This window comes from Mesitornis unicolor, unplaced genomic scaffold (assembly GCF_000695765.1).
Source record: "Mesitornis unicolor isolate BGI_N332 unplaced genomic scaffold, ASM69576v1 scaffold1271, whole genome shotgun sequence".
Lineage (NCBI taxonomy): Eukaryota > Metazoa > Chordata > Aves > Mesitornithiformes > Mesitornithidae > Mesitornis > Mesitornis unicolor.
The window spans coordinates 1-11311 of record NW_010165547.1 but is presented as its reverse complement, the minus strand read 5'-3'; the positions used below and the strand labels follow the sequence as shown (position 1 = coordinate 11311).

Below are 11311 nucleotides of genomic sequence, written 5' to 3'. Positions count from 1 at the left end.
ACTTCTGTTGGCTACTGGAAAACTCTGGTTGCATTTACCTGAGGAAAGCAGGTCCTGCTCCATGAATGGCTACACAGGCACCCAAGCCAGAGCTGTGCACACAGCATCCACGGAGGCAGTAGCACCTTGATGTAATGAGCAGTACAACTGGCACACCTGCTCACCTACAAAGTCCACAGACATCCCTGAACACTCTGATAATCCTCTGGTCTTACTCGTCCCACAGGATCTGCACAGAGAATTTATCAGAAAGACCAGGGCATACATTTCCTTTCCGTGATGATTTTCACTGTCACATTTGCACGTTCAGCATTTGACATGCCTGGAAGGCAATTCAGAATTCATCTCCCAGCGTCAGAGACCACACCAGCTCCAGCAAACACAGCACAAACACATTCCACAAGATCAAAGCTACTGCAAAGCCTGACACCGAAGCCCTGAACGATTCCAGTTAGCCAGTCAGCAGCTAAACACTTCTGGCAACAACCCCGATTTCTCACGGCTTGGAGAAGTCTCACATCTTGTACCCAAGCAAAGGGATGGTAAAGTGCTGAATAGGTTTTTGGTTGTAGGAGCTCTCGACTCCTGAGGGTTTCAAGTCTTTATCTGCTGCCTTACTTTGGGGAGTGTTCTTTACTGGGTGATGCAGTTGTCTCCCATGTCCTGAGCATATCTGTCAGATATTGCCGTCCTTAAATCCTCCACCTCTTTGTGAAGCTGTTTTACCTCCACCAGCTTCTTTGCAAGTCCATCGGGGCTCAGCAAGTCGTCCTTCTCCTTAGCAGAGTACTGCACAGCTGTGGAGTCAGAGAAGGGAGTTACCTCTCGGGCAATTCTGACCAAGGATCACACACATTTGCAAGTGAGCCAGAAAAACCAACGTACGTTTGCAAAAGAGGTACTACTTAACATTTAGTTCTTATGGCACGCACCTGTAGCAGGAGCTCACCACAGAAAGAAGGTTCCCAATCCCAGAAAGATGAGAACCTTCCATGCTACATTATGTACAAGTTATTTAATTCTCCCACAGCACAGGCACCAAAGGGTTTGCTCTGCCATCCCTGGAGGTGTTTAAAAGACGAGCAGATGCTGTGCTGAGGGGCATGGTTTAGTGGCAGACTTAGCAGAGCTGGATCAATGGTTGGACTCCATGATCTTAAAGATCTTTTCCAACTAAAACCATTCTATGATTCTCTGATCACTCCACATACTTACAGCGAATGCCCAGGAGCAGAGAGAGGTTGGGATCCTTGCCCTGAGCCCTCTGAGTGACGATGCTGTAGACAGACTGCAGATCCTGCAGACAACTGGCCAGCTCGCCGTGCAGCTCCTGGGCCAGGCGGGCTGTCTCCGCAGGCAGCGGCTGGGTGCTCAGCTCTGCCTGCCGCAGTCGCTCCTGAAGGGTCAGGTTCTTCTCGATGAGATCCTGGTTCTGCACTGAAAGCTGAACAGAGGGACACAGCAGTTAGTAGTCACTCGGTACAGGATCAGGACTCTTAAAGCAACTTAATGCAACTGCTTGATGATGATGGGAGCAGCGAGTGCAGGAGCAGTGGGTTTACATCAAGCCCTCCAGACTCTCACCAGAGGAGCGAGTGTCAGTCTTACAGGGTGGGAGCATTCGGCTTTCCTGGCTCAGGCAGGAAGCACCCCATGGCACTGCCCCATCCCTGCAGAGATGTGATGCAACAAAAAACACTTCCAGGATGTTGTGCACCATCTGATCACCCCAACATCAGCCATCCCTTCCCTCAAGGGATGCCATTGTGCTTGGCTTCCTTTAGGCTTGAGAGTGGGGCTCAGCCCTGCCCTTCAGCCAGGGCTGCAGTGGAGTTTGGACTCCAGCTTTGTCACCTTGCTGCCCTCAGCTGGCAAGCTTAGCATCCTCCACAACAACTCACAGCCCCAGCTGAAGCTCCTAGGGCAGAAACCGCCTTTTTTCTCCTACTTTTGAAGGGAGAAGAGCTCCTTTCAGAGCACTGACAGGGCAACTGACGAGCAGGAAGCAGGAGAGGTTGTGCTGCTGACTGCAAATTAAGGGCCTTGCTCAAAGACAATCCATTGTTCATTCAACTGCTATGCTCAGGCACCCTAAACACTCCTGCTCTGACCTCTTTCACAGCAGTCCGGAGCTGCTGCAGTGCATTTTCTTTTCTCATTGCCTCTTCTTTTAAAGCTTGGCTTGTCTCCTCTTCCTGGGCCACCCGTTCTTCCAGGTTCTGGAAAAAAACATGGGAAAGTAATAAGCCTAACTCTTTTCACAGCAGATTCTCAAATTGTAGGTCCCTCTGCAATCACCTCTCACCTTTACTTGCAAGGACAACTGCTCCATCTTCTTCTGCTGTTTGTCCACAATCTGCAATCAAAAGCAGAGGCATCAGAACTGGCCACAGAGACTCAGTAATACCAAGATCTCTCCTTCAGTATCAGCATCCCTTCTCCTCCTCTCTCCTGTCCATTTACAGCTTTAGTCCCTGCCTCTGTTAGTAGTGGACTCAGATTCTCTGATGAAAGGCACCTGATAAAAGGCACCAGTAGAATGATCAGCTTAAAACAGACTGGAGAAGTTGCATTCTTGTGGTTTTCCTCTCCCCTCTTCTGCATTCTGCAACTTCTTATCCAGTCTTACTGCAGGAGCGTGTGGTTATCACACCAAGAACAGCTTTTAAAACCCCTCAGCTTGGAATTCCAGAAACTGCTGCTTCAGTGGCAACTGTGACTGCAAAAGTCCTTGATTTCGTTTTAGTGGCCCCGTGTGAGTCAGTGGAAGGAAAAATGTGTGATTCCCAGCTGGGACAGCCTGTTACCTTCCTGAGGCGGTCACATTCTTTCTTCAGAGAGTCATTTTCTATTTTATGTCTCTCCCCATCCTGGGCAGGAGGTCCTCTCTCTGCATTCTTCACACACTGCTGCACCTTGTCCTGCAAACTGAAATTAGCAGAACACTATGGGAAAACCACCTTTATTTGGGGTGTTTCCCTCACTAAACAATGAGGCAGTGAATGATTTTCCTATCAGGTGTCAGCAGTGCCCTGTTTGCATTGCAGTTTGCAAACTGCCAAGGCTGAGAAGGAGGGAGTCCCTCTCCCTGGACACAGCCCTGCCCATGATATTGGCACATTTTCAGAGACAAAACAGTTGCAGATTACGTAGGTCCGTTTTGCAAGGAGTTACAGTTGAGAGCAATAACCTGGGAACACAAACAAACCCAAATGACAAACAGAGGCCCCCTTTCTTCCACCCATGTGGGTCTGCTCCCACCCTCCGCTCCTGGCACGCAGAATGTGAACACTGCATTTTGGCAAGCACTCACATCATCACACATCCATGCTAACCTGGTTCTGACAGGTGGGACAGTGGCTGTGCTGAATCCCCACAGTTCTTATGCAGCAATTACTTCAGTGCCGAGATGAGGCTTATTCTAATCCTCCAGATTTTTACCTGCGCACAGTGGAAAGAAGCTCCAGCTCCTTCTGTTTTTGGGTTTCCAGCTGCATCTCTTGCTCCCTGAAAGCAGCCCGGACATCTTCAAGCTCTGTTTCCAGTGCCAGCACCGTTTCCTGCATAGCAGTACTCTTCAGCTCAGATTCCTTCAGCTGCAACAAAGACCATCACAACACTCTGCAGACCTCCCAGAGGTCTCTCCACACACCCCCGTGTGTTTCAACAATATTTGCAATGCTGATTTTTGCCACCCATGTGGCAATTTTCAGCTATAGCTCACAACATTCCTCCTCCAAGAAGGCCAGATCACACCTTTACTGAGATTATCTGCAGCTGTAGAAAAGCCACCTGAGCAAGTATCTGAAGAGCTACCATCACAACTCAGAGGAAGCTTTACCTTCTGACTCTGTTTCTGGTGGTCCTCAAGAGTTGGTAGATCAGCCAGGTACCGTTCCAGGGTCTCAATTCTCTGTTGTCTCTCCCTGTTTTGTTCAGATTCCTTCTGACATTTCTTTTTAAGGTTATTAATGTGTTTGTCTCTTCCCTTTACCTGCAGGGACAGTTATAAACAAGTTCAGTTTATATAATTTCCTGTCACTTCTTCAGTTCTGTGTAAGCCTACTCATTTACCTTTTTGTACAGCCCAACACCAAAATACGAGACCACCTTAAGCCAGCAGCATTTGTGCTCACTTAGCTAAAGACAGATTTCTCTGGTTAAAAGAGGAGGTACTGAAATACTTTTAACTGTAGGAGGAAGGACTTTTGCTTATAAACCAAAGAATTCTACAAGGAGATCAGAAAACACCCACAATAACACATTGCCACAGAAAACTTTCACCTAAGCACTGACTTTTAGCTTCTTGAAGAAAAAAGACCTTCCTGTCTCTAGAGCAATGGGATCGTACCCTTTCTTCCTGTTTCTTTAACTCCTCTGCATGTTTCTGCACAGTTTCCTTCAGTGAATCCCGGATCAGCTTTGCATCCACCTCTGCAGCAGCCAGTTTTCTCTCCAGTTCAATCTTTTCTTTACTGAGGGTTTCAGTCTTCTCTGTGAACTGTGCTCGAAGAAACGCATTCTCCCGCTGCAGCTCCTGCAAACAGAGATGGCCAATGAATTTGGTGAGTTACAAACTTGCGCTACGCAGCTGTGCTGTCTCAGAGCTGTGTTCTCAGCCCTCCTAATTCCCAAATATCATTCAGCCCATCTCATATGCTGCAGTATCCAAAATAGCACTTGTCAGTGCTGTCAGGCTTTTGCACCACTAGCACTGCTTCCAAACAAACCGTAGTACTTCAGGGCTTGAAATTTCAAGAGCCACAGAAGATCTGGGGGACACCACACAAAGGATAATTTCACTCTGCAGAGACCTCCTACTCAGGAAACACCTAATGAGCAGAGGCAGGGTCATTGGATTCAATACTATTTCTTACTGACACCCTGCTGCATGCAATTACCTGCATTCTCATCATGTAGACATCTCCATAGGGTGCTGGACAGCCAAGCAGGGCACTGTGAACCTGCAGCTCGCTTTCCCGGACCTTCTGCTCTAACTGGGATATGTGTTGTCTTTGTCTGCAAAATAAAAAGGTAAAACATCACTCTCAAGTATACACTAGAGAGCAATGCAGCATGAACAGTGCTGCCACAATGCTAATGCTTCATACAGTCACAAGCAGAACACAAAGACAACTCTGCAACTCAGAACTGACCTGCAGAGAAATAATCTGAAATATATTAATTCCCACTTTTTTTTTATTTTTACAATTAGTTTTACCATTTCTTCCCTCCCCTCCTTTCAAAGCTTCCCCTCCAGCAATTATTATAGATAAAACACACAAGCCTTGCATGCTTTGGATGATCCAGCTTGGCTGTGGAGCTTATGAGTAAAATGAACAGACAGAGGACTCAAAACAAGCAAGAAAAGGCATTTGCAGTCCAAATGCTGAAGGTAGTTTTCACTAGGACTTACTTTTTTGAAAGGCTTACAGACCACTAGTGTTAGGTATGAGAAGTGTTGTTTGCCAGCCCAAATGCAAAGAACAAATTTAAAATAAAGATCTCGAAGAGGTCCCAGAAAGTCCTCAGGCAAAAAGGCAGTAGCTTTGACATTCCAGACAATCATGATGTAAACAGAAATCATTATTGCTTACAGAACACAAAAAGCCATAACCAAAATTGATTTATTTGAACCCTTCAAGATCTCCATCTCACTGTTCTCAAAGGTCATTTGTGTTATTCATTGCAACAAAAAAAGCTCAATCAGGTAAAAGGGACTCTGAGATACGAGCTTTGCTTGGTATTTTCAAAACCCTCCCTTTCCAAAAGGAAATGCAGTGGAGTCTTAGATCGCATGCTGGTATCAAATTCTCACCTGTCAATGAGGAGCTCTTTCTCCTTGAGCAGGTTTTCATTGGAGTTCAGGATATTGATCCACTGGGCTGGATCAGGCGTAGGCAGCGAAGGGGAATACATCGAGGGATGGTGGCAAGCGCCTCCATTTTGTAACTGAAAGAGGAGACAAAATGAGGAGGGAGAGGGCTGTGCTCTACAGAGGTAATTGCAACATTGCTAGGGCTATTTTGCACACTGTGTGCTCATCTGCATGCCAGGACATAGCTATTTCAGTCTCCGTCGATGTCCAAGAACAAGTAACTTTGCCCAAGCACAACTGGAGATTGACAAATAATTTTAGATCACTGCATGAACTCGCTGGAAACAATTTGTCTCCATTAGGGTACAGCTGGCGAGAGGTGATAAATCGTTTCTATCCAATAAAGTTAGTTTTCTGCATCTTTTCAATAACTCTCCTTCCTAACTCTAGGTAACAGAACACAATTAGTTTAGAACCTGTTAACAACTTCTTGGCATGCTTTTTCTTTGCAGTTTCTAGCAGACAGGATATTTCACCTCTTGATCTGAGCTGTTGTGCAGTGCTGTAACATAATACAGGGCTGCTCTACATAACCAGCACATCAGATGATACTGGTGACACCACATGTTATAAAAACAGATCATTAAGATACTTTCAGCGTAAGACAGGGAGAAGCACGAGACATTTTTCCCTTTGCTTCATAAGTCTGAGACAACGATTCATGACTAAAGAGACAGGAAAAGCTTCAAATTCTCACACTCTCACAAGCAGCTCCCTACCTGCATTTGCTCTATTTGCAATTGCACTTTCTCCAGCTGTTGTTTCCAAGCACTGAGCTCGCAGACCCTCTCGTGCGGATGTAGCACACAGGCTTCTTGCATCCATGCTCGAGATGAAGGAGCTACAGGTTTCGAGAAGAAATTGTTGTTCTGGAGCGCCGTTGGTGTCAGTCTGCTCCCGCTCGGCCACGCTCCGTCCTGGGGCTCGCAGGCTCCGTTAGCCCCTGTCGCTTGCTTGCTCTCTGGCAGCGCCTTATACTGGTCCTTTCCTGCCTCAGCTGCCCCCGAGTTAGGACTGAACTTCGGGAACCGGTGGAGAGGGTCAGTACACAAAGTATCCAGAAAGAGAGACTGGTTAAGGGTGCGCTCAATGGCAGGGGTGTCAAACTTCCAAGTATCGTCTCTTCTCATGTGATCAGAAGCAGGATGCCAAGATTGCTCAAAACCATTTTCCCCTGAAGTCCCGTAGAGATGCAGGTGATCCCTGGGTGGCACCTGAGAAGACTTCCCGGCATTAAAATCTCCATTTCTCATGAGCCCTGCGTGTCCAGAAGCGGATCCTGGCAGAGCAGGTCTTGATCGCTCTGGTCTCCTGCGGAGCACAGCTTGGAGGGTGAGGCACCCAACGTAGAAGGCATTACATGGGCTGTTGGGATGGTCACTTGGGTTCTGATGGGCTGGAATGAGGAACCGTTACTGGAATTGCAGAAGTCTAGAAAGAAGAAGAGTGATGCTTTAATTACAATTCTGAAATGAACAGCCATTCCTCTGCTGAAAAGCTTTCTTAAAGAATTTAAAAAGCGATTCTTTTACCCCAAACATGTCCTCCTAAGCAGCAGCAGAAGCAATACTAAGGCACACCTGTGTTCCCCCTCACCACAAATTTCAGGACTCTGCTGACATTTGCCTGCCACCATAAACCACAGGGAGAATCCCAGTTTAGTCCCGCACACATTTATAATCCCTTGTTTTTAAGCTACTCTAGTCTAATCTTAAATCAATAAGGTTATCTTTCTATATCTTTAGAAATCAAGTCCTTTAAATGGAACAAAAATGCTGAAACTTACTCAGCTGAACACTGAGACCGTGATTCTGTTCTGCCCGTCCCACAGCTCAGCAACTCTGAACCGTACCCAACGCTAACGGGAGCCTTCCCTAAGCCCATGATGAGCTGCAACCACAGCTGAACTTTGCATCACCAAGCAGTTCACCTTCGAACTCCTCCTGGACACTGCAGCAAAAGAGCTTTTTCTGGAGACTAGAGTAATGGCTCTCGCCTTATTGCCACAGGAAATGAGATTGAGCTCGGCGCACGCACCCCAGCGTGAGCCCGTCCTGCGAGATAGGCACCAAACCTGGCTACATGGAAATACAGGGTTATTCTTAGCAACTCTCAGATTTCAATACAGCAACAGCAAGAGCTGAGAAAGGCAAACAGCTAAGTGCCTGTTCCCACTCCTTGTCCTGATACATTCTGTATCACAGTAATTCCAGGTTTCTTCCAGATACATGAACTTGTTTTCGTCATAGGTTTGGCTGAAGGCCCATCCCCACATGATGTCTCTTTAATCCCACATCAGGACTGCGAGTTCACCCTTCCACCTGTCTGCAACCTCAAAGTATGGCTACAAGAAGGAATAAAAGATTACAATTTGAATAGGACTGAAACCAGATTCTGCAAAGACCGTCATAAAACTGTAGGAAAAACTATCACGATAAAGGCACGGGGCCCTCTCCTCAAAAACGAGCACGAGGGGGAGAAAATCTCTTGGACATTACTTGGCTGTGCCCAGGAACCCCAGAGAACACCGTGCTACCCAGCAGTCGCAAGCACATTCGCTTTGGCAAACAGAAGGGACAGTATCGTTTCCTTTCGCAGCCCCTAAATTTAAACCCCGGTATCACTGTTGGGAACTCGAGTTCTCTGACCAGCACGCCACGTGCAGATGCTGCAATCGGTTCCTTGAGTGTGCTAAGGGTCGTCACAACAACACTTCTGAGTAATGTACTGACCTGAAAGTCAGCGTGCTTGAACCAGCCAGCAGTGCTGCAATCCAGCCTCAGCTCCTACAAACAAGGCTGCAATGCTACAACCCTTCAGGAAAGCAATTTCCGAAAGGGCCAGCGTTATCTCCTCTGCCCTCAGAGTGCAACTGGATGTTTTATTATCCTGAGAGGCTATCTGGGACACAAACATGTGCTCTAGTAATATTTCCAGCAGTATTTTCACAAGCTACACTTTCTATAAAGCCTTCCTTCCAACTCACACATTATTAAGATCTATGGCTCATTGAAAAGGCTCGGGGCAGCTTGTGAAACACACGGATGTGTGAAGGGCATTGTTTTAAATAACAACCCCAAATTCCTCACTGCTGAAAGAAGAATCAGTGAATCAGTAGTGGTTTATATCACTTTTGTGGATAAAGTTGGAAACATGGGTGGAAAGGATTGCCAGGATAAGGAATTTCACAGAACATGCCTCAGCTGAGGGCTTCCTGCAGTTAGAAGACAACCAAACTAGCTCAGAGATACAGCAAGTCCCTTAACCACTTGTTTGTGTCTCAGGCAGCACATCCATGTACTGAGGCACTGGTTTTGAAAACAATCTCCCAACATCAGTACGAATTCTGCTCTCCGACTTATATTCCGAAATATTGGGCTACTTAATGCTTCTTGGTCTTCTGTTACTGTGTGCTCCTATGTCGACCATCACCTTCTGTGCTGTCTGAGCAGGAGGTCCCAATGCCCCCATCCCCGCTGTCGGCCACGCTTGAACAGCGACTGACGCGGCTCTGGAACTTCACAGACAACGTGGGCGTTTTCCAGTCAGTCTCCACGTAATTACTCTTCTGACCAGTGCTGGGATCTGGAGAGAAATAGTCAGGGATATTTTGTTTTAGCAAATAGACTGAAAGCCTTTTAATACAGCTAATTAAGTCATATCTAATTGCCCCTGCTACTAAAAAGCCAAACTGATCCTATATCGTCGCTAAAGAAGTCTTTTTTGCAAAAGGAAATGGCAACAAGCACAGGGAAGTCAAATAATATCAACAGGAGACTGAAAATCAATCTTGTTATGGAAGTCAGAATGGAAAAGCAGTAAAATTATATTCCCATTGATAAGTCTGGTGATATTACACCCAGCTGATGCTCTGAAAAGAGCAGCAGCAGCACTGGCACACAGCAAAATGGGTGAAATTAAAGATAGATTTTCACATTAACTGTTAAGAATTCTACCAGATTTATCAGTTATCACTCAAGAGATAGGTTATCAAATATTCTCTACCCTTGCATACCCATGCAATTGTTTTATTTTGCAGGAATAAGCTGGGGGTTTTTTTTTAATAAAAAGCTCTTGGTAAAGAACTCTTCCCAAGGCCATCTGCCTCCTGAGAGAAACTGAAACAGGATCCGGCAGCAGCAGGGCTTTAGAGAAGGGATCGTCCTTACCCGGTGGATTGTTCTGCTGGAGCCTCAGGTCGGGGTGTTTCTCAAGCACAGACATCTTATCCATCCAGTGAACTACAGGGCAAGAAATAAAAAACATACTTTAAATCAGCATACACCAAACCCTGCTCCCACTAACCAAGCAAAGTGTACATACACATCAGCTACTCTTCCTTCAGAGCAATCAGTATTTCATATTTAATAGCATCTCCTCCCAAGGGTATATCTGTTTCCTCCCTGCAGCAACAGAGACAATACTTTAAAAAACCTTGCAGTTATTGTAGGTTTTCTTCATGGCTGAGAAACGAGGAGAGTTCACAACGTTCTCCAGGTATGCAGCAGTTCAGCAGCGCCTTTCAACGGGGACACGTGTTGTGTTATCCCCATCGCAGTTATTTATAGAGCATCAGTCACCATGGTACCTACACCCTGGCTTTCTGTCTAGGGAAGACTACAGATTTCCCTTTAAAAGTCTCAACTCTAAACCAGTTCCTTTCTGCCCTCTGTAGAGGTCACTGAGCAACTACACACAGAAATGCAGTCATTCAAAACTTAAGTGTTGCTGTTCCATAAATGGCAATTGCTACCTATCCAGAGCTTGGGTCTAATTTATCTGCTTATCCAAGTACTTCAGACAGTGAATTTCCTGCCCCGATGATGCAAATGTAATGTACAGCTCTCAGGCTTCCCTGTGGAAATTCAAGGCTTCTCTCCACTCCACCAAATACTAAATCCTCAACTAACAGCTCCTACAGATTTTTACTTAACTGATTCAGAGAGGTCACAGAAACCATTAATTCTTAGAAAACACGCATGCAGAGATTTTACAACATAGGATAGACATTGGGAATACAATAGGTTAATGAACCAGAAGCAGCATTTCACTCAGCAAAGAAATAAAACACTTCCAGCTAAACGCAGTGCTTATTAAGTTTAATTCAGGTACGTTTCTGAAATTCCCGAGTTCAAATCTGTCTCCAACACTACAGTAAGACAGACATAACAAGGAAATTCAAACACACACACAAACTCCCTAGAAATCCTCCCCACCATCCTACAAACCACCCCCTCCCAGCAGAGCTTGGCGTATACACGGAATGATGTGAAGTCAGGGTGCGGGGGGCAGCACTTCGCCCCCTCAACAAGGAAAATAGAAAGACGGGCGGAGGGCTGGGAGAGGGGAAGGCGCTGGACCCCAGGAGGGTAAAGACCGGTCCCTGAGGAGAAAAGGGGGGCCCGGTCCCTGAGGGGAGGAAGCCGCCGAGCC

General features: G+C 46.3%; 1 protein-coding gene across 1 annotated transcript; it reads right to left on the bottom strand.

The window, feature by feature from the left end:
- Positions 1-266: 266 nt before the first annotated feature.
- Positions 267-10102, bottom strand: LOC104535951 (centrosomal protein of 85 kDa-like). The gene is given in 14 exon segments (XM_010194642.1): positions 267-797; positions 1216-1444; positions 2112-2219; positions 2306-2356; positions 2808-2928; positions 3442-3596; positions 3842-3994; positions 4352-4537; positions 4902-5019; positions 5819-5952; positions 6598-7178; positions 7181-7309; positions 9311-9463; positions 10048-10102. Coding segments are annotated over 14 exon segments (2337 nt in total). The 3' UTR covers positions 267-633.
- Positions 10103-11311: the final 1209 nt, after the last annotated feature.